The following is a 23,772-nucleotide window of genomic DNA, read 5'->3' on the forward strand; positions in this document are numbered from 1 at the left end:
GGAACAGATGAATCCTCCAAGATTGCCCCTCCAGCTTCCAGGCAGTGCCGGAGTCCTGCCTCCCCTCCTCCTGGATGCTGTGCTCCAACTCTCCTGGGGCTCCCCTGTGATCACTGGTTGAGGAGAAAACATGGAGGCTGGAGGGGGAGCGCCAAGGCTGGGGTGGCAAAGGGGGTGGGGCGCCAGCCTGGAGCTGGGAGACCTGGGCCAAGTCTCCTCTTCCAAAGGTCCTTCGGGCTCCAAACTTGTGATCATCTTAGGCCTCCAGGTGTAAGAAGATGGGAAGAGAACTCTTAGGAAGGTCTATTGGTCTAGGAACGGTGGAGGAAAAGGGGCAGAGAGAAGGCTGATGGTTGTCTCAAGGGACAGAGGCGGCCCTCAACTCTGGTTGTGTTGCCCAGTTTTTGGTGGCTTATCCGCTACACAGATTTTTATCTTTGGTTGAATTTCTGTGATTTGATATCTTTTTTTTTTTTCTGTTTTGTTTTACAAGGCAAGATGGTTTAGTGACTTGCCTAAGGCCACACAGCTAGGTAATTATTAAGTGTCTGAGACTGAATTTGAACTCAGGTCCTCCTGACTCCAGGGCCGGGGCTCTATCTACCTTGCCACCCAGCTGCCTTTATTTGATATCTTTTTAATGATTGCAACTCTTAGTATCAGACTGAGGAGAGCCCCTCCCCGTCCCCCTCTCATCCTGGGGAGCCTTTCTGAGTCTAACAAAAATGAATGTTGGGGCTTCTCTCTCCCATCATTACTGTGGATAATGAAGACAGGTCAGCTCCTGGCTCACTTATTGGGGCAGATTCAGGTTCTTATGTCCTGTGCATTCAAGGTCTCAGGCTGTGTGAGGAGCCAGTTGGCTGCTCACCCTGGGAGCCCCAAGACTCAGAGGCGGCAGTAACTCCTGGCTGCCACAAGATGGTGCTTGGAGCCCATGGAACCACCATGCCAGGGCTCCAGGGAAATGCTCCAGGCCTGGTGGGACTGCTTACTACACCTCCTCACAAAGGGTAAAAATAGAAGTACCTTATGTTTTCTGGTCCACGCACTAAAATCTGAGAGTCTTCCATACTCTATTTTGGAACTGCTATGGATGGCACCTTGGGGACCCTGAACTAACTCGGGCACAAGCTCCCCCATCTCTGCCAGGGATGCTCCCACCTTCTTCCAGGCCCTAATCAAGTGCCAAGTCACTTCTATTTTCCGAGACAAGTCCCCCCATGAAGGCTCTCATCACCTCATCCCAGACTACTGTGGCGGCCCCTCCCCTGGCTCAAGCAGGGACAGGGGGTAGACTCCCCTGGTGGCTTTTGGGGCCTCAGGGCACATGACTGCCCCTATGTTCCAGTCTTTATCCCCAACATTCTGTCTGGAGGGTCCTCTCCCAACATCTGTGCCTGGAGGGTCTCAAGCTTCCCTGGACCACCTCCTTCTGATCAGGTCTCTGCTGGTCCCTGATGCTGCCAATTCCCCCCCTACCATTTTCTCTGAATCCAATTTTCATTTATTTATATGTCACAGCAAAAGAGGATGACAGATGTGGGAATGGAAGGGAGGTTCATCAGAATCTGAACTAAGATCCTCCTGACTCTGGGCTTATCTACTGTGCTCCCTAGCGGCCTCTCTCATGTGGATGGACATGCTAAAGCTCCCAATGGAACACGGGACTGTTTCATTTTGAACTCTTCACAGAGTCTGTCATATATCTGCAGGGTAGAGGAGGCAGACTCGACCACCCCTCAGATTGGGGGTCAGGGGGCATGGTGTCCTCTGTTCCTCATTTAAAAATATGACTCTGAGAAGGGATCTTTTGGTTCCCCTGATGGCAGCCAAGGAGCCAAGATCCCCCAAAAGTCCTAGAGCCTGTGGCTCCTGGGGACAGCCCTCGAGAGAGACAGGGCTGGGAGTCTGTCAGGACTTCCTTCCTACTAGCAAGGTGGGTTTCGGTGGCTGGGCAGTATGGTGGAGAGAGGGCTAGGTCAGAGTCAGGAGTTCAAATCCAGCCTCAGATCCTCACTGGCTGTGTGACTATGGACAAGTCCCTTCACCTCTGCTTGCTTCAGTTTCCTCAGCTATAAAATGGGGATAATAATGGCCCCTGCCTTCCAGAGGTGATGGAAGGATCAGATGGGATGATGCTTGTAAAGTGCTCAGGGCCTGGTGAATGATGCAAATGTTAGTTATTATGAGGAGAAAGAAGGCTTAATTTGGGGGGGGTCAGAGAACAGAGCTGAGAGCCTGGTTTGGTCCTGTACTTGTCCCAAGACTGTGCAGACACCACCTCCCCTCTGGGCTCTGGTTCCCTTGGGTTAACAATGCTTGTTCAGAGCAGAGAGGAGCTTCCCCACAAGCAGCTTTGACACGGGCCAACTGGGCTGGATAGGGAAGGTGCCCACCTTCACCAGTGTAGGGGTGTCTTCATAAGAAACTCCATTCACCAAAGAAGTCATGGGGTCTGGCCTTGATAAATGTTGACTGACTGATGAAGGCATAGGTCTGGCAAATAGTAATAAATGATCAACTTCCTAGAGTTATTGGGGGAAAATGGCTTTGGAGGGCAATGTTTGGCAAGCTGTAGCCATGAGCCATTATTTTGCCATCTTCATTGATGTTATTATGATTCCTACAGAATCACAATCTTAATAAACCTCAATTATTGGATGAGATTGGGAAAAAAGACCCTGCCAAGGAGCCTATCCTAATCCCTCCTGGAACTTATTTTCTCTACCTCCGAAGAGGTGGAACAATCATGGTTGATCCCATGCTGTGGCTGAGAGGGGTCACATATGAACAGGCCTGCCAAGCATCAGCCCCCCATGAGGGGCCATCTAAGCCTCAGGTCGAGATGGGGCAAGGGATCCCTCTGACCTCTGGGAGCTAAAGGAATGTGCTTTGACACAGTGATGTCATTTGGTCCCACAGCCAACTGACCAAATCAATGCTGTTACAGAATCTGTTGGGCATTGCCTTTGACTGGTAGGCCATTGTCTCTTCAGTTCAAATTTATAAGACTTAGGGACTGAAAAGAAACAGTCAACCTAGACATGAAAAAAAATCACTTGTACCCACCTTTCTTCTCCATCCGCTTCATGTCCATCAACTTTTCCACATTGTTGGGATCATTCAACCACAGCTGCATCCGGACGAAGGGCTCCCTTCCCTTCAAACTCAATTTGTGCCAAGGCTTGGGGCGAGCGAGAAGGTCAGAGACGGAGCCTTGGGTGAGCCCCAAGATTGTCTCCCCAAATAGACGCTGACCTGAGAAGGAAGAAAATCGTGGCGTCACCACAGGCTCCAATGTCTCATGCCCATGGCAGAACAAAGCGGCACCTACTCCAAACACCCATGACGACCCCTCAAAGTGGCGGCAGTCAGGAAGAATGTGAATGGGAATATTGACAATTAGGCCCCAGAATCACTGACAGAAAAAACAAGAAGGTTCAGAGAATGGTTGCCTCAAAAATATTTTTCATTTTTGGAATACATTAAGCATGGACATTAGATTATCTTGTTTTCATTCTGTATATCCTGACACCATGGCCCATGTAAAATGTGAACTCGGCTTTATTTTTGGTCTTGTAACCCCAGCACCCTAGCACACAGTGGGTGCCTAATAAAGGCTTGTTGCCCTACTGTTACAGGACTATGGTGATTATTCATATTTTGAATATGATGTAGGCAGATCTCTGCCATGTCCCCAGGACCCACTGCAATGCCACGACATGGAGCAAGTGTAGGATTTATTGATTAGATTTTAGAAATGGTTCTTGCCAACTTCTCCCTCCCCTCCCCCCACCCCCTTCTACACATTATCTTAACTTGAACTCAGAGACATCAGCAAAGATTTGGGGAAGACTTCTTTGCAACAAAAATGAGATCTGGTTTCAAGGCAAGATTCTTGGGAAAGGCAAACAGTGAACTTCAGGCGCCCAAAGGTTAAGAAAGTATCTTTGATTCCATGGATTAAAAAAAAAGAATGGGAGCAGACCATTGTTCGTCCCTGGCATGCCCCTCTGGCACTGGCAGGGGGGTTACTTAGGGACACAAGGCTCTCTTGTCTCATGGATCCACACCTTCTCCCTGGAACCCTGGCCAACCTGCTTCGTTCTCTCTACTGGCAGTGGGGTATCTGGCTCTTTAAAATCACAGCAACGAGAGGAAAAAAGCCATGCAACCGCAGAAAAGAATCTCCCCGTCTGATGGTTACTCAACTACAGGTTAGGAATGTGCCCATTCATAGCTGTTTAAATGAGACCCAGTTAGAATCTGGACAGTCCAAAAGGGGAATGTAAATCTCAAACATGTGCGGCCCATGGAGATACAGAGTCATCTTTGATGGAGCACAAGTTCTGGAAGGGCTGGGGGAGGGGATGGGGGGGGCGGGTCATTCTCCATGATAAAATTTTCTTGGTGATGATTTTAGAGCCTGCGACTCTCTGGGATTCTTCCCTCTATGGCCCGGCAGGTCTAGGGAACCCAGAATGGTCAACCTTCCCTTTCAACAGAAGACTCTTCCAAACCCCATCCCTTGAAAGACCCCCACACTCAAGGAAACGATGTATAAATAGTTCGTCTCTGTTTGCCTGGCACGCCCATACATTATAAAAACAACCCAAGAAGCCCAAACTCAAGTGATTACTGTTCGGAAATTATTTTTATTTCCCCAAGGTGCTTCAGAGAATGGTGGCGTCTCAATCAGCCCATTTCCGTGCTCCCTGACAGTTCTTCCCTGGCTGCTTCAATGGCTAATTGCTCCGTGGTCTTGGTCCCAAGGGACAAAGGTCATCGTCTTTCCAATTCAAGCAGCCCTTGCTGGTCCAGGAAGGAAGAGGCCTACGGTGGTCTCTGAGAACGTGTCTTGGTTGATTCACGTCCTACATGGAGCATTGCAGAGAAGGGAAGCCATTGTCCTGGAGGGACAGGCCAGTCACTACGCCAAGTCTCACAGCTTTGTTCTTAAGTTTGGAGGGCAAAGGCCACTGGTTGGAAAAACCAATTTATCTGTGGTCTTTTTTCCTTTGCTGCCCCCCCCACCCCATGAACCTTCTGACTGCAGTGTGGGCAGGGTATGAGATGGGGTCCGAGGGCCACCATGTTGACACATCCCTGGAGTGACAGGATGCCAAGGGTGGGGGGGCACAGCTGGAAGAGGTCCAAGAGATCATCAGATGCAATAATCTCATTTTAGAAGTGGGGAAACTGAGGCCCAGGAGTGACATGACTTGTTCAGGCTCACCCAGCGGGTGTTGAAGGCAGGATTTGAACCTAAGGTCTTCCTGATTTCAAACCTAATTTATCTGCTTTAGATTTAGGTCCACCAATGGGGTTCCTGGGAATCTTCATGCATTTTAATTATTGGCAACAGATAAAAGGGCACAATGAAAACAGCAATGAATTTGGAGTCAGAAGGCCTGGGTTCAAATCCATCCAAGACACTTGGCACTTGTGTGAGCAGCCATGGGGAACCTTTCTCTGGACCTCAGACCATCTAGCTCCCTTCCAAACCTAAATCTGTGATTCTAATAAAATATCTTTAACAGGCTTCAAAACCTGTATTTCATGAGCTCATGGTGGTCCTTGTTACAAAGGTCTTCCCAACTGGTCTTCTCCTTTGTCCCTCCATGAAACTGAAAGCATTGTACAATACCAGGGGAGAGAATGGCGATGGCCCCTTGGCTGCTAAGATGCTCAGACAGAGTTTCTAGGGACTCGACTCTTCCTTCCTCTTCTACTTCCCTTGGAAAAAACCCAAAATGGAAGAAGTCTGGCCCATCCCGCAGATTCCCAGACAAATGTCCAGCTGCCCAGGGAGCTGCCTGCGTGTGCATCCTGCCACTGTTGAAACAAAGGATGCTGGCACGGGAGACTTTGATGTCAAGGAGAGTGGTTGGTTCAGATGCTGTGGCCCCAGTACAAATGTTCCCCTTGCCAGAGAAGAGAGTGCCTAATGGGACTTGGTCAGGGTGGGGTTCAAGGAGGTTTAATATCAGAGAGATGCTTGATCCATATTTGTCTCCTGGGAGCCCCTTCTTCCTTCTTCCTTTTTTTTTTTCTTTGGCTTGCCTAAGGTCACACAGCTAGGTAATTATTAAACGTCCGAGGCCAGATTTGAACTCAGGTCCTCCTGGCTCCAGGGTGCTCTATCTGCTGTGCCACCTGACTGACACCCCCCCCCCCCCAGGGCTCAACTCAGACTGTTTGGCTGACATGAGGTCAGGTAGCCAAGACGACTCAAACGGCACACTTCTCAACCTGGTCATAACCCAGGTCAAATACCAGATAGTTGAAACATCCAAATCTGTTCCATACCCAATCCATGTTTGGGCACATTTCCTTGGACTTCTGCTTTGGGGTCTAGTTAGTCACGCCACAAGAAACAAAAACCATGGAAAGAACTAAGTGAAAACCAGTATTTCAATGAAGAAAACCCAAGGAAAACCTTTAAGCACTGCTGGAAAGAGGAAACAGCATTCTGGGTTCAAGGACTTTTTTTTTAAGAGAAACCACAAACATCAGTTTGTACTTAATCACAAGTCTTTAGATCTGGGCCTGGAAGGACCTCTGAGGCCACCCTACCATTTGACGAATGAGGAAACTGAGGCCCAGAGCAGTTACAGTGGCGGGCAGGCTCCTAGGTCTAAAATGGAAAGGGACCTTTGAAGGCATAAAGCCTAATCCTCTCCTTTTACAGATGAGGAAATTTGAGATGCTAAGCAATTGCCCAACATCTCACAAGGAATAAGTACCAGAGGGAGGTATTTGAATTTGGGTCCTGTGACTCCAACAGGTGTCCCTGGAGGACTCTGTATCTCCTAGACCCAAAGAAGGCTGCCTGCTGGTTGGCTCCATTAGAATAATAGGACTCTTGGAGTGCAGACCCTGTGTTCTCACCCCCTGGTAACGAAGGATGGTATTTACCAAGGTTATTGTCCGTGAGCACCTCTTTGACCCTCTTGGTGATGCCGTAGGTGTCCAACTCGGGTGACATGGCGACCAGCTCTTGGATGCTGAGGGCCGAGTGCCCTGAGAGCGGCAAAGGCGTCGTCGGTTGGGAGTCGGAGGCAGGAGGGTCCCCAGGGTCCGGGACTTTTCCATCCTTACTGGTTTCGATGGCGGGGCAGGGCTGCTGTACCAACTCAGTTAAACTCTTCACCGACTCACTGGAGCTCATGGGGGATTCTGGGGCAGGGCTACAACTGGCCGAGGTCTTTGGAGTGCTGTCTGCAATGGAAATATGCAAAGCCCCAGTTTAGAATAATTCTCTCTCCAAGTCTATGTTGCCTTTATTTCATCTTATAAATAATAATTAAACACCCAACTACATAATACATATACCATGAGCCTAATAAGGCTCTAAAAGGATTACCTCACCAAAAGGATGCTTCCTTTGCAAATGTGGTATCATATTTTTCTGACTGATTAGAATAATCCCTTCCTTGCAGTATATAAAAATAACAATGACAGAAGAGTTCAACAGATCTCGGTGATGTTTTCCTGGATTCACTAATCATATAATCATGAATTATTATTCTTGCAATTTTCCCTAGTGCAGAATGAGGTCAATGAATCCTGGGTACTGGTAAATCTTGCTTTCTTGTGATCAGAGATAGAAGGGTCTGCATCAGTCATTGGGTCCAGACTCCCTTGGGATACTGAGAGGGAAACTGAGTTTGAAGGGGTTGAAGGGACTCTAGTGGTAGAGTGCAGGCCCTGCACTAGGAAGCTTGTGGCTTTTGCTGCAATGCTCCTCTCTATTGTGCCTCCCAGGACTATTTACAGTATCAAGAGTCCTTGATCCTGTCTTATTTTTAAAGAAAAATGATTTTGAACTTAACCAGCGCCAAAGAAAATGAGCATCTTCATGTACCCTGGGAAACCATGAATCTCTATTATGGAGTTAGTTCTATTTAAATAAATACAATTGTGTTATGTTTTGTATTTGCATCACCTACACTTACTTTCTCTTTCCTTCTCCCAGAATTTCCCATAATAAAGAACAAGAAGTGGGGGGAGTGAACCAAAATGAACAGATCCAAAGAAGTAGTCCACACTCACAGTCCCCCCTCCCCATCTTTACAAAGAACTGGTCTTAGTCTATCTTGGCTTCAGGAAATCTGTGGCCCAGTCCAGAATGCTGCCATGACACTGGGCCTCCCTGTCCTTTATTTATGGTTTTCCTCTTTGCAAATGTTCCGAAGCCCTGGATCACATGTTGGGTTTTAAATAAAGTCTCATGACAAGGGAGGGTGGTGGCCGCCTAACGTGGCAGAGAGATGCTCGGGATGTCAACGAGACCATCAACAGCTGATGTCCTATTTTCCTCTCTGGCCATTTCCCCGCTTATTCACTAGAAGCAAGGGCTTCCCAGGCAGGTGCAGAGGGGCCCATGAGCCTCCCCAGGCCCACCAAAGGAGATTCTGGGGATTCTGGAAAATCACAAGGGCTCCTGGTTACTTGGAAGCGGAACAAATGATTTCTTTGGGGAAAGGTGTCAGCAGCTACTTTCTAGGCAGGCAGAATTTTGAGCAGTGAGTCTTATTTCTGATTTCCCCTGCAGCTCATCCCAGCTTGAGAGCCCCCTGCAGGAGCCCATAAGGAAAATGAGGATTCTCTTGGGGGTCCACGTTTTGTTCCAGTTTCCCTCTCCCCTTGAGGCTTTGCAGTGCTAACAGACTCTCTCTCTCTCTCTCTCTCTCTCTCTCTCTCTCTCACACACACACACACACACACACACTTTCAAAGTCCAGAGGTTGGAGCTGGATTTGGGGGTCACTAAGTGGACAAGGAATTTCACTTCCTCCAATTTCTGAATACAGAAAGTGCCTGGGGTTGGTCTTTTCATCGATACATGAGGAATCAGTCTAGCCAGCTGTTTGGGCCTTTTCCTGTACCAAGCTGGTCAGCTAGTGGGAACTTGCTGAAGGAATTATGACGGAACTACAGTGGAACCCTCACTTGGTCATCCTCCTTGCACTTTCTCTTCGGCCTTGATAAGACCTTCCTCCCCTGGGTCCTTTCGTCCCTGCCCACGACTTCAGTTACTGACTACTGGCCACACATGGCTCTCTCCTCTCATCTTCATTCCTGCCCCTTATTCTCAAAGTCCTGTTCACATCTCACATGCAACACATTCAAGATGGAAGCCACATCCTAGTCCTGCTAAACCTGCCACCATCATTTTCTGAATGACCCAGGCCCAAGACCTGTGCTATTTTTGATTCTTTCTTTGAAATTACCCCAAACTCCTTTAATCAACCTCCAGGTCCTGCTGATTCTCACTCCTCTCTCCTCCCCACTCCCCAAGGCTACCATCTTAGAGGAGGACCTCATTACTCTATTACCCCTCAATCTATTCTTTGACAGCAAAGCAATGGCCGTGACATGCAAGTCTGACCATTCAATAGTGTCTCTAGGACAAACTACCCGCTCCCTCCCCCAGTGAGGAAAGTCTTGGACAATCTGCTTCTCGCACCCTTTAATTTCCAGCCAAACCAGCCCCGGGTTGCTGTCTGATGCCATCCTGTCTTTCATCTCTCAGCATTATGCTTGGAGGCTCTCACCAGCATCTAGCATCCATCCATTTATCTTCCCTTGCTATGATCCTTTGGTTCTCTATGGCCCAGCTTAAGAGACACCTCCTTGGTATTGCTGGAGCTGCAGACCTGTGTTCAGATCCTGCCTCTGACACTGACCCCCTGCATCACCTCGGACACTCTGCTTGCCCAGGCCTCGGTTTTCTCGTCTGTCAGAGGAGGGGGTTGTTAACACAGGTAGTGAGTAACAGAGGGAGAAGCTGACCTCTACCTCTCTGTCCGGTATTCTTTCTGCTGGCCCAGGCCAGTCCCCTTCACCTCACCCTCAGCCTTCTTTCTACTACACTTCCTCATATATCTCTCTCCCCTTTGCCTAGACTATAAGCTTCTGGAGGCCAGGGGCTGCTTTGCTCCTCATTGGGGTTTCCCCAGTGCCTGGCAGTCTGTAGATGAAGAAGACAGACACTTAATCAATACCCACTGACTGATTATGGGGAAGAGAATACCAATGTACAGATTGCTCCTTTCATCTCCAGGGACTGGAGAAGACTCCCAGGCAGAATGGAGCCAGGACGTGGGGATGATCTATTCTGGGACACGACGGCCCAGTCACCATCTCCCGAAGACTACAACGCTCGGGGTCTCTGTAAGCCCAGAGACAGAGCACAATAAAAATAAAATAGAGGTATTTAAAATGATAAATACTTTTATTGTATTGTGTCCTTCTGTATGGAAAAGTTGCCCGACAGCCACATAAAGCCTTCCTCTCCACCTGGGTAATTGGATTTTTAAAAAACCGGTTATGAAAGATGTAAAGGAGACAGATCTAAAAGCAAGGTATGGGCCACATAAATCTTTAGGGCAATATGAATCCTACAAATCTGATTTCTTTTCTCTGCTCACCCCTGGGTCATCATACAACTGAATATAAAACCCAGCAAATGTTATTTTTGTATCAGTTGCAGCAAAGGAATTGTACTGTAAATTTGCCCTGATTCACCCATGCGAGGGACCAATTTGGCAGACCATCCATCTTGCTCACTGTACACTGTCAGGGATGGCAAGAATTCCCTACATGATAAACAGATTTCTTTGCAGGTCTGTGTCCTTTAACCTACAGCAAGGTCAAAATTATGGCTGCCTGGCTAATAAAGCAGCCCAGCCTAGTTCAGGTTCCTTCTCATTCTGTCCCTGGTGCCAGTTTAAAACAAATCGGACCCAACCACCGGAGCAGCCGTAAACGTCTTCTACTTCTCGTGCTCCCTGGATCCTATGATGGGCTGGCACCAGAGGACCCATGACGGGTCTCCTCCATAAATTCACCAGCCTATCTTTTCCCCCACCCTTCCCCCAGCCCAAGCTGTGAATGCGGACTGGGGCCAGTCCTTCCTGGTCAGACATTGGTCATCCTGGGAGCCATCGCCATGTCTGGGCCATCCAGCCCCAGCATTTATAAAATGCTGCCTCCAGAATCCATGACACCGGGTCCCGTGCCCGCTCCCCTGGGGAGGTAATTTATTCATTAACAGATGTGGGCACGCGCAGCCGTGGTCCTGATGTCTATTTTCAGGTCAGAGGGAGCAGAGTCAAGCCACATTTTTTGATAAGCATGGACAGATGCAACAGAACATGGACTCCTCAGAGACCCTGAGCGTCTTACAACGGGCTCTTGGAAACAATGGCTCTTTAGAAAACCATTTTAAGTAAAGGCACAGCTGGGGGCTGGGGGGTTGTGGCAGAGCCAGAAACATTAACCATGGGGCTCTGGGGAATAAAGATAATCTGGTCAGCCAAGGCCAAGATGGAGCAACTAGGGAGGGATGTGGAGAATGGACCCTTGGAACATTCTGAAGTCAGTGATCGGTTCTGAAAAGCCAAGGCCTTGCCCCACTGAGGGTCCCTCCCTGCCCAGAGTCTGGGAGAAGGCAGGGAGGGGTTGAGGGCTTTCATGGTCATCAGTCCAGACTGATGCTGGGATGTACCCATTGATGTACCCTTGAAAACGGCCATCCGCCATGTTCTGTGGTATGCTCTGCACTATGGGTTCTTCCCCTTTTTGGCGACATAGTCCCTTGGACAGCAGTCTGGGGAAGCCAGCATCATGTTTTTAAATGTATATAAAATAAAATATCTGGGATTACAAAGGCAACTTATTATTACACTGACAGATTTGGGGCAGCCAGAGAGGGGTCCCAGGGGAGGCAAAAGGCAAATGAATACTTAATGAGGATTGACCAAACCAGGCATTCTCTCAAAGAGAAGAGGGGGGAAAAATGCTTTGAGAGGCTCTTAAGAGGGTCTACATTTTATTTTAAAGGCACTTTGAACATGTATTTATTTTCCCTTTCAGAGAAAAAAAAACACGCTACTCTTGCCCTAATAAAATAAGAGTATGGGGAAGGTTTATTGCTATAAGGAATACTAAGAATGTCTTTTACCAATGCAGTGTGGCACCTTCCCTGGGGCACTGAGAGTGATGGCTCGGACATCAGAGACAGTCCTAAGCCCAGGCCTTCTTGCCTACAAAGGCAGAGCTCTCACCACGACGCAGTCAACAGCATCTTAGTGTACACGGACCCGGGAGTCAGGGGGCCTGAGTTCCAAACCCACCTGTGATGCCAACTGCCTGGAACCTGGGTACATCTCTTAACCTTTCTGGACCTCAGTTTCCTCAGCTGCCAAGAAAAGAACTGAACCATGGATCTTTGACATCTCCTCTCCTCTTGTAGCTTTAAATCTTTGCTTCTAGGTAAATATTAATCATCTTAGATCAGAAGAAGATTACTTGAAAAAATACCCCCCCCCAATTTGGTCAGGTGCAACATAGCCAATCCATTTGATGACCAGGTTTTTGTTCAGATATGATCTATGGCATGGGGATTTTCATAATAAAGCTACACCAACTGAAGATGGGGATCAGAAGGGGGTCAGCTTTCCTATCCTGCCCCCCCAAACGTCCTCCCTGATCCTGGCTACCTCTCTCTCCTTTCAGACGGAGGACAAGCACCAGCCCCTCTCTCTCTAAGGCTTATTTCTGAGTCAATTCTTTCATCACGCTGGAGAAAGGTTTTCTTAAAAAACACCTTTCCTTTTTAGTTTCTGTAGGGCTGTGGAGGCCTGGGGAGCCAGAGCCAGAGTTGAGACAGCAACCAGAGCCTCGTTTAACTCTGGCTTGAAAACTAGCTCTGCTGAGGCCTGGATGGAGAGTGGTCCCAGGGTGGGCGACCAGGATGGTCACTGTTTGGCCAGACCTCACCACCTGCCAACCTGCTCCCTAAAACTCACAGGCAGCAGCATCCTGGGAGGATGCCTGGGGCTTCCTGGAGCACAGTGAGGTGGCTTCCCATCAAGAGCATGTGCTTTGAGAAAATCAATTGCAAAATCCTAACAAAGAGTTTGTCAGTTCCAAGAATCCATCAACCAACATTTCTTCCTCCCCTAGCTTTATCAGTATCACAAAGGTATCATTTTCCTTTTCTTTTTTCCTCCACCCCTCTTCTCTTCCTCTTCTTCTCTCTTCTCCTTTCTTCTTCTCTTTTTTCTTCCCCTCTTTTACTCTTTTCTCTCTTCCTCTTCTCCTCTTTTTCTCTTTCCCTCTTTTTCTCTCTTCTCCCTTTCTCTCCTCTTTTCTCCTCTCCTCTTCTCTCTCCTCTTTCTCCCCTCCCTTTTTTCCCCTTCCCTTCCCTTCTCTTCTCCCTTCCTCTTTTTCTTTGTATTTCCTGTAGATGAAATTTCTGAAAGACTCTAAATCAGCCCAAGCAGGGGTTGGGTGGTGGTGGTGGCTGCTTGGACCCCCAGGCATGAACTGGAGAAATACTGGTCCCCATCTCTTGCTCTCTGGGTTCTAAAAGGATTAAGGAAACTCTGGGAGCCCACAGCCGGCTGGCAGACGGCAGCTGCTGGAGTGGCAGCAGCAGGACGTTGGACAGAGCAGGCCCAGCTCCATTTTCAGACCGAGCTCGGCAGTCGATCCGGGTCTCGATTGAAATTTCTAGGCCCAGCCCTTGATCGGCAGTAATAATAACCTAAATTCCATTTAGTGTTCATTTGAGCAGTCAGGATAAAGTCATTTCATATTATCTCCCCACTGTGTAAAAAACAGCTTGGAGGTAGGAAGTCAGCAAGCATTTTCACCAAAAAGTAATTATTGTAAGTGACATTTTTACTGCTGGCGTGCCATAAGGCTCACTGTGCATTCCGAAGGACAAGTTGCTGAAACAAAATGACAGGGGAGTCCGTGACATTCTGACAAGAACCCAAACATTATTTAACTGGCGGTCTGGTCTGGCGCCCCACTCGTCATCTGTCCCCGGCCCCGACTTGGGTCCATGCGGGGCTGGGGAGGAGGGAGACAGACAGGAGGAAAGGGGTGAGCAGACCAAGAGTGGGGGTGGTGGTGGAGGAAGCGCTTCGTGGGGCATCTCCCACTGAGGGCTTTCATAGACTCTGGTCATTTGAGAGGTCAGGGGCCTGGCGGCAGGTTTGGCCAAGCTGATTCGACATGGGGGATTCTCCCAAGAATTGTCAGACTTTGTTCCAGGCATTCTGGGTGAGGTAGAGCCTGCTACCTCCTGAGGGGGTCTATTTCTGAATCCCTTCCTTCCCTGAGCCTCAGGTCCCTCATCTGTAAATGAGGGCCTCTGAGGTCCCTTGCAGTTCTAGATTGATGAACTAATATTTCTTCCCTGGGCCTCAGTTTCCCCCAACTATAAAATGAGGGGTTGGACTTCTGAGGTCCTTTCTGGCTCTATAGCTAGGATCCTCCTTCTACCCCCATGGGCCTTGGTTCCCCTATCTGTAAAACAGGAGGTTGGGTGACACGGTCTTTTCCAGCTCCATAGGCCCTTACCAGCTGTGTCATAATGGGAAAATTCCTAAGCCCTATGTGCCTTAGTTTTCTCATTTAAAAAATGGGATGGGTGTCAGACCCAAGACCCTCCAAGGCCCTGCCTGTCACTACCTCTAAAGATTGGCCCCTAACTCTTTTCCTGACATCAGCGAAACTCCTCCCACTTTGTACCTGTGGGGTCTAGCTCCCCAGAATCCCCTCTGCTTAAGGCAAACATCTCCAGGGCCTGCCCCCATCCTGGCTGACTCCCCTTGGGACCCCTCGGCCTTGTCCACATTCTTTTTATGCCGTGGCCTACTTGTACAGCAGTCCTGCGACCTCCAACATTTCTTAAAAAAAAAAAGCCCCCTGAGGAGGGGTCCCCTCAGTTCCGCCACGGGACAACAGTTCTTGCTAGGGTCTGAGGACAAGCTCAGGAGCAGTGGATTGCCCTTCAGTCAAGAAAAAGGAGCTACCACCTAGAGCTCTCACAGATCCTCCTCCATCCACATAAACTGGTAGGAGAGATGAACCAGTGGCCACTGAAACTCAGGGGCTGCCACCTGCTTCCACCAAAGTCCTGAGATTAGAGGTGATGAACTCCAAATGAACTCCAGCGTCCTGAAGGCACTTATTTTCTAAAGGGGAGTAAAGAAACCTTGACCATTCTCTGGCTCCTAGCATGGACAGTGCTAGTGCTCCTTGATGTCACCAGGTACCCATGACATCCTTCCATCAAAATTTGAATGCAACATCCACCTCGACCATGGAGCCTTGCCCCATTTTAGGGCTTTCCCTAGGATACCAGCACCCTGGCTGGGGAGCCACAGCTTCACATTCTCAACTGAAATAATGAGGTGAACTGCACCAGAACCTGTCCCTCCATGGAGGGTTAATACATCAGTGGGGCTGGCAGAGGACAGCAATGCAATAAATCCCACAAGACTAATTAATATAGCCAATCGAGGAACACCACTTCCCACTCCAAGGCTAGGTACTTAATGGATTTCCTAACATAGACAGAGCCATGCTTTTAAAAGGTCTGGGACAAGAGCTATGTGTGTGAGTACATGAACACGCGTGTATGGTGCCCATGGACATGTGTCCCACATACACACATTACCATACATGACCACTGTAACTGCCATCTTTCTTTTTTAACATATAGGCACACGTCAAGCATCTGGAAAATTTCAGCCTCCTGTTACTCACTTTGGACACCTCTGCCACCCCAGCCATTGCTGTCACTCATCTCATGTTCTCTACTTTTTCCTAGCTAGACATAAATTACTTCAAGGGACAAGAAAGTCCCCTTTGGACAGCCCTAGGGTTAACCTTAAATAAGGGAGTAAATGCTAAAGCAATGGAAAGGAAAGGTTGGCCTACCAATCACAAATAATCACATGTTAGCAGGGATCTTCCTTGATCAATAGGGCCAACAGAAGCCAAGCAAATCACTTCCATAAGTAGCAGAAATTAATAAATGAAAGAAGGCAGCTAGCACCAGGTCTGCCTTATACCTCCACAGAGAAGGCAGAAATAGTCAATATGGACCTATGACAAATAAAAACAATACTCTCATTTATCTTTTTAACATGTGAACTATCTCTCCAACTTGATTGTAAGCCTTGTGAGGGCAGGGACGTGCCTCGTACTATTTTGTATATTCAGAGTCTTGCACAGTGTATGCTCAGTCAATGATTGCTGACCAAGAAATTCTGGAAAAAAGCAAATAGCATTTTAGTAGAAAATAGGTTTGGCTCGGCATGTCCCACCACATGCCAAATGAATCTGAAAGGATGATTACCTAAATGTAAAAGGTAATAACATTAAAAATGAGAGAAAATTAGATGGCTCTTCCCCGGAACTGTGGTTACGAGCTTTAATAGAAAAGGCTTTATAAAAGGGAAATACTTTTGCATAAGTAAAGTGAATTTGATGTGAGGAACAAGTTGACATGAACTGGAGGGGAAAAAAAGGTAATATCAAAGACTATTGATAAAATCTACAAAATCAACAGCCATTCCCCAATAGATTAAGTGGTAAAAGGATGTGAATAAACAGAAGAACTGTAGTAAAATAATTTATTAAGTGCTAATAATCAGAAAATGAAAACTGAAATAATTTGAAGGTTATCTCCTAACACCCACTGAATTAGCATAGATGGTAAAAGATGAAAATGCCACTGTTAGGGATGCAACAGCTATGCTAATTCAGTGCCAGTGAAACTGCAAAAATTCAAGCACTGTGGAAAAGAAGTTGGAATAAGTCAAGGAAAAAAAACCCAAATGGTATATACTATGCAACTCTTGGCTGGAATGCTATATAGAAGGTCAGTTGCAGATGTTTTGGTTAGTTTTGTTCAACTGTTTTTATTTTCTCCTAAACTCATTCATGGTTATAAGGGCAAGCTCTCTGGATGGGGAGAAGCAAGTGGCATAATAAATAAGATGATACAATTAAAAAATCATTTGAAAACAATTTATACTTTTTAGACCCCAGTTGAATCCATTATTGTGCCTCCCGAAGGCTACTGAAATGGTGGTATCATTGGTAATAGTAAAAAGTGAGAAACTAAATGAAGCCCCAAAACCAGAAAATGGGCCAATAAACATGAATGCAATGGGAAGTTACCACAAGGATGACCATTCATAGAAAAGTGGGTAAAGGAGACTTCTAAGAATAATGTTGAGTGAACAAAGCAGAAGGTAAAAAATTTCACATTCAAGAGCTACCACATCAATGAAGACAAATTTAAATGACAATTTTTCAAGAGGAAAAAAACCTCTGGTCAAAGTCATTGATAACTTGATAACTCCCTCCTGCCTTTCACAGAGAGAAAAGGGAAGGGGGCTGTGGGGATGAGCAGCAGACCCTCCCTGATGCCTTCCAGGGATTGTAGGAAGCAAGTCCAAAGCAAATGGCAGAGTTGGTTGGGTGTGCCATTTTGGGATCAAATTTATCAACAAGAATAAGTTTAATGATAAACATTTGTTGTTGATGAAAGTGGAGGCGTGGAGAATCCCATTATTATAATATTATTATTATTATTATTAGTTTTTGCAAGGCAATGGGATTAAGTGACTTGCCCAAGATCACACAGCTAAGTAATTATTAAGTGTCTGAGGCCGGATCTGCTCTATCCACTGTACCACCTAGCTGCCTTGAGTCCCCTTATTTTTCTCATCCTGCTCTGCCCTCCCAGTCTAAAACCAGATCGGTCCATTTGACAAAAAAAAAAAAATTCCCTCAATTCTAAATTGTTTCAGACATCCCGTGTTTACTTTAGAAGCTCCTAAAGAAGGCTGAGGATATAATTTTAAGGCACCCAATCCAAATGAAACATCTCAATAACCCATGAACTCTTTGCTCTGACTACAGTCAAACAGCTTCCGTGTCCCCCAAAATGGCCACGTGGAATGACAATTGGCTAATCAATGGGAGGGCAGGTATTATTCTAAATAAAAATTTGCTCTCTCAGGAAGTGCTATTTCCCCCACGGTTCTTTTCCAAGCTCCTAGCGGAACCTGACAGTCTGCAGCAGGATTTGGAATTATTAAACCCCCTACCCCATCGCCAATAAAGCCACAAGTTCATTCGGAGAGTCAACACAGGCTGGCGACATTTTTGATGCTCTGCACTTTCTAACCCAGTGGGCGCCACTTCAATAATAGATTCTTGCCTCGTTACCAGATTCTCTCCAAGTCCACGCTGATTTAGCAACGACACTTTCAAATTATCCTCAATAACCTTATTACGGAGCCAGCTGTGTGTACGAACACTTAACCGAGACGTTCCTATGTTAGGTGAAAAAGCATATCACGAAAATGAACTAAATATAGATTACGGAAATGGGAAAAAAACCCCAACCTGTCCAATTAAATGGCTTTGCCATAATGGAAGAGTCATGGCTGGAGGTGCCCATGTGTAGGCAGACGGGTGGGCTCTCCACTTTGAGTGGACCTGGCTTTTTTGCTTAAAACAACCTCTGTTCTTCCTTTTGCCACCCTCCATGATCTCTGCCAGTCAAGCTCAGACCACAATCTGATGAGACAGTTTATTTCTACCAGTTTCTAGCAGCCTGAAAAACATACAGATTTAAAAAAAAAATCCACCCACCCCTCAACCTCCCTAAAACCTTTTATGGCTGCCTGCGGACTGCAGTCCCTCGGAACCAGAGCTTCAGCTGGATGAAAAACATCCAAATAGCCACAGGGCATCCTGTCCCCCACCAACCAATGCCAAGGGCCGTGGGCAGCACTGCCTGGGTTAATGATGGCGCCTGACCACAGCTGGTCCAAGTCACTGGTGTAGGGACTGCCTTCTGTCTCCTCTTTTAAAGGCTGAAGGGCTGAGAGGCCTTGACCCGAGTGGCCGCCACTGGACCCTGGGCGATTAGGTGCAGAAACGGGGACAGTGACAGTGCAGGCAACAATATTAGGCAGCTATTAAGGTACATTACTTTACACATCCTCATAATCTCTCCATACTGCTTTACTTAATTTGTGATAAAATTGTTGAGAAAGGGGCACTTAATGTAGGACAGTCAGTAAAAGTAATTTATCATCTCTTCGCTTCACTGCTCCCGTTATCAGCGAGCTCATTTTCGGCATTCATCATGCAATCAGCCCATTATTTGCATATTAATCAGGCGGTGGACCGTGAAGGAGCCGCATCCCCGCCAAACGCTGGCCCGTCTCAGGAGGGACGCTCGGTAATTATCATACATCAGTGTTATGATGTGGTAATTGATTATAACATCTTCCTGGGGCCCCCGGGGAGCCCCCCGCCAGCCCGGCTTCAGGCACTGGGGCGGCCTTCTCCTCAGAAAACCAAAGAAATGAGGGCTCTCTTTGATAAAAAAAAAAGGGGGGGGAGGTGGGAGAGATACTGCTGAAGGCCTTCCTGGCCATCCTGCTGCCCCCTCCCATGTCAGAGGCGAGATGGCCTGCTGGGCGTGGCCCTTGCCTGTTCTCTCAGGGGTCCTCACAGCTAACCTTCGTGGGCCGCAGAGATGGCTCACATAAAACATTTCCTCTATCACACAAGATAAAATGTCGCCGCCTCACCATAAAGGTAGCTGACAAAGGCATAACAGCGGCTTTATTTAGGGGTCAAAAGATGGGCTAATTTGGGCCCCCTCATAAAGGCCAGACCAGACATCTGCTGCTCAGACTCAGGCTATATTAGGAAACCAGAGAAGAAGAAGAGCACTGACATCCAGAAAATCGAGTCAAGTTAGAGGAAACCAAGGCTCTTGAGAACTTAGGGAGCAGAGGGGGCTGCGAGGCGGTACCTCTCCTGTGGCGGAGCTCCACTAGGCCCTAGACCCACTGGGGGGATACACGGGGGCTCCCAGGGAATGCTTCTTATGAGGATCGAGTGACTGAGGAGGAATGGAAGGGGAGGCAGGGGATGGTCAGTCTTCCTCTAAAATGGCAACAGGAATATTCCAGGGAAGAATTGCCTTCTTTAGATTTCTATCCAGATGTGCTTTAAAGAGTCAAGCCAGTCGAAGCTTCGGAATGTCCGAGGCCTTCTCTCTATTTCTTGTCTGTCAGTGAGACTGCAGACTTTAGAGAGCAAACGCTTTGTCCAATTAGGCAAGATGCAAACATCAATTTATTGTTTTTTTTGGTTGTTTTTCCTTTTCCATTGAAACCCAAGGAACAGACATAAGGTAACTGAGGATACCTAATTTTCTAGTAATTGTCTGTTTTCTCTTGTTGGAACTGATTTTCTATATTTGTCAACTACAACACAGCTCCTTGTAATCTAAATATGATTTAATTACTTGTTTTGAGGTGCAATCTCAGCTATTCTTCAGGATGCAGCATTTACCTTCTAAAGAGCAGTTTGGGGGGATCTGTTCTTCATGCACAGCTCTGCCAGGTCCTCATTATGGGTGAGGATGCACCAAGGATCTCTAGGGCCCTGTCAAGATGGGGAAGGGCTGGAGGTCACAGGCAGGGAGGGGGCTGGGATTCCTATCCATGTGTCTGGGAACCTGTGATATCACTCTGACTTGGACAAGGGTGAGAAGGGCAGGTGGCAGAGGGACCCTCCCAGCAGCACTAGGGGAGATCCACCTGGAGAGTGGGGGCTAAGGGGATCCAGGACTATGTAAGAAAAGGGGAAAGCAAGGTGTGTTCCTCCAGAAGTTTCAGGTTCAAATCCTGCCCTTGCCCCTCACTAGCAGCATTTTCTTGGCTTCTAAACTACCCAGCCTCTTTTGGATTCGATGATTGTCCAGTTAGCTTTTGATCCTGAGGTCACAGAACCACAAAAAGTGAAGGTCCTCTCCTTCAACCCTTTCATTTGGCAAGGGGGAAACTGAGGCTCAAGGAGATGTGGGTGGTGAAGAGTGGACCTGGGACTGGATTGAAATTCTCTGATTCACAATCTCATGCTCTTTCCACATAATCAGACCTCCTAAGAATAATTCTGGGGGATCTTTGGGAAACTTCCCTTTTAAGTCACACTAGAGGCTGGAAACCAGATGGGACCCCCTTGTTCTTGTTGCTCTGCCTCTACGGCAAAGAGGGGGACAGGCCCCCAGGAAATGGTGGCGGGGTAGAAGCACAGATGCCTGGAGCCACCTCCAGCTATGCCAAAGAGACATCGGGCTCTTTCCTTTGGAGTCCCTTCTTCTGAAAACAACAAGCTGTGGAGCCTCCCCTTCTTGCATGCCCTAAAGCATTGGCACCAAGAGTCACAATGAGCTAAGTACTGCCACACCGAAGCTACTCTGAGAGAAGATAGGACATGGGTCCAGAGGGTCTCCTTAGAGGGCTTGCAGGGGCCCGTGGCCTGGAAAATGGGAAGCCAGCCTTGGTGCAGACTTCAAGTGTTGCCCGTTGGATGCTGGGCATAAGAAGGGGCTCTTCCTCTGGCTAGTAGTGGCCATTTCTGCACTGGGAGTTGACTCTCTGCTTGGATCAGGTCACAGGTCTGGGCCTCAAAGAGGGGGTGCATGTGGTCCCTGAAGAAAGCCCAAATCAGAGGAAGAGAAGGGTCAGCCCGCTGGGCAGAGATGTGACTGACAGGACTTGAATGAAGGCCCTTCTAAGGTCCCTTGAATTCTCAAATTCTATGCTTCTGAGAGAAAGATGTCAAGATCTTATGGTACAGTGGGAAGAAAGTAGGGGCCTGGATTCTAATATCTCCTTTCCCATCATTACTTTCTAGTGGTGGGACTGGAGGTGAGAGACCCTTAAGCTCTCTGGGCCTCACTCCTGATCTGAAAAACTCCAGGACCTCTCCTCCTAGAATCTTGGGTGAGGTCCCCGGCTCGCCAGTCTCACTCCTCAATCCCCTGGTGCTTCCTATGCTCAGATTGCCATGTCAACCTTGAGGCCAACTGGAAGCAGCTCTAGCTTTCCACCAGATTCACGTGATCTTGCAGTGGACAGTTACCCCAAGAGCCATGGGGAAGCTGCCTCCCACAAAGTCAGGGACACAGGAGGGAGCCCATCCAACCCCAGCCTTTAGACGCGGCCCTCAAGTACTGACCAATTAAAATGTGAAGCCGTCACTTAGCCAGACACTAAAATAAGCCTTTTACTGTAAGCAACTATATTTATCTATTCCTTTGGAGGACTATTTTGGTCTATACAGTGAAAAATTTAATCCTGGGCAGGCAGACTTCTTGTGGGCTGGCTTCGCTAACTGAACAGCTCTTCAGAAGGCAAGGTTCTGGAGGTTACAGATTAAGATATGTACAGTGAGATTTGGGGAGCCTGCTCGGCTTTGGGGTATTTTATTATTGTTTTTTTGCAGCTCTTTGTTGCTTGAGAGAAAAATCTGGAAGTAGGAGCCAAGTTCTGTGTTGTGTTCAAAGGGCTGCCTGCCTCCAGAGATGCTTCTGCAGGTGCAGCAGGCTCCGACGGAAGGCGAGGGAGGCCGGGCTCTGCACTGCCACCCCCATGATACAGGGGGAGAGCCGACAGAAGCCTTCCCCATAGGCCTCCCTTGGGGTGGCGGTGGGGGTTGTCAGCTCACAAAGGACCAGATTTCCCAGTTTTCCAAGTGAACAGCTAGGACGGCTCTCTGGGAACCATTTTCAAGTGGTTTCCAAACATGAGTTAACGTAGCCAGGAGCTGTTTTATTTATGAAAGGGACGCATTCTTGAAAAGCTGCACAGCGTGAGATTCTGAAAATGAATCCTTTTTTGCCTGCTCAGAGTCACTCTTGAGGACACCGAGCTGAAAGGAGGCCACGGCTCGCATGGGCAGAGGGTGCTCCCTGGAATCATGGAAAGGTCCAGTCCCCGTCTCTCTCCTGCAGCTCTACCAGATGGGGGTTCAGCTGAATGACCCTGCATCACAGGATCACCACCCCTCTATCTTACAGAGATTGGTGATTGGTGCCATCTTTGCCACCAACACCATACTGACCCACCATGCCAACCTTGGGGCTTCCTGCCCCTCCAAGAGAGTCTGGCAGGAGAAAGAGTGAGGATGGAAGCCTCTACTAGTTATGTGCTTCAAAGGTCGGCTGGCATCTTCACTGGTCTAGGGCTCTCCCTCTGCCAAAGAAGCTGCCTGGGACCCTCCCCGCTCAATCAACTGACTGGTAAGCTAACAGGCGCCACAGAGCACAGGGTCTGGAGTCAAGAAGACTTACCCTCTGGAGTTCAAATCCACCTTAGACACTCACTAGCTGTGTGACCCTGGTGAAGCCACTTCACCCTGCTTGCCTCAGTTTCCTCACCTCTCAAATGAGTTGGAGAAGGAAACGGCAGACTACTTGTCAAAAAAACCCCACCAAACTCAATGGGTCACTCTAGAGTCAGACACACCTGAAGAATGGGTGCGGGGACCTAGAGACAAAAAGGAATCAGTCCCTGACATCAGCTGGCGTGCGTCACCTAAACTCTACCCACAATGCCTCTGTGCTAGACCTAGCATTTCTGTCTGAAACTGAACAATGACTGCTGAATTAAACTGGAAGTAGTGACTTGGGATGTTTGTCCAAAATGAGTCTCTCAGCCCAGGCTTGGGCTAAAATAAGTCTTGAGACCCACTCACCCTGAGCTGTCCAATAGCAGGGACCTACATCAGTTAGAGGGAGAGATCCCAGGTTTGAGTTTCACAGGATAAGAGCAGAAAGAGACGAACCAAGAATAAATTAAGTGAGATCAAAACAAATTTTCCTATTTTAAGTTTCCTTATGACAAGGTGGCCTCTCAACTTAAAATATGAAGCCCACTTTTCACTCAGGAAAATCAACAGAAAGGAAGCTCCTTTCAGGCTTCCTAGCACACAGACCTTGCTCCAATGAGAGGAAAACCTTTACAAAACACAAATCAGAGGGGACCCAACAAGATTTTTTTCCTTCCACTAATAAAGCTATTGCTTTCAATCTTTGGTTCAGAGTTTCTATTTTATTGCAGTTATTCAAATAAC

At 47.8% G+C, this 23,772-nt stretch overlaps 1 protein-coding gene across 3 annotated transcripts in view; it reads right to left on the reverse strand.

Moving 5' to 3' along the window:
* The window catches only part of CUX1 (cut like homeobox 1), a 407,456-nt gene that overhangs the window by 59,183 nt on the left and 324,501 nt on the right, over positions 1-23,772 (reverse strand). The window contains exons 21-22 of one of the 3 annotated variants that reach the window (XM_074189478.1): positions 6,922-7,224; positions 3,073-3,261 (exon numbers count right to left, since the gene is read on the reverse strand). The exons of the other annotated variants lie outside the window; for them this stretch is intronic. Coding sequence (XP_074045579.1) covers positions 3,073-3,261; positions 6,922-7,224 — 492 coding nt within the window. The remainder of the gene's footprint in view (positions 1-3,072; positions 3,262-6,921; positions 7,225-23,772) is intronic. 3 annotated transcript variants of the gene reach the window in all.

Source organism: Macrotis lagotis, chromosome 5 (assembly GCF_037893015.1).
Source record: "Macrotis lagotis isolate mMagLag1 chromosome 5, bilby.v1.9.chrom.fasta, whole genome shotgun sequence".
In the NCBI taxonomy this organism is placed as follows: Eukaryota; Metazoa; Chordata; class Mammalia; order Peramelemorphia; family Peramelidae; genus Macrotis; species Macrotis lagotis.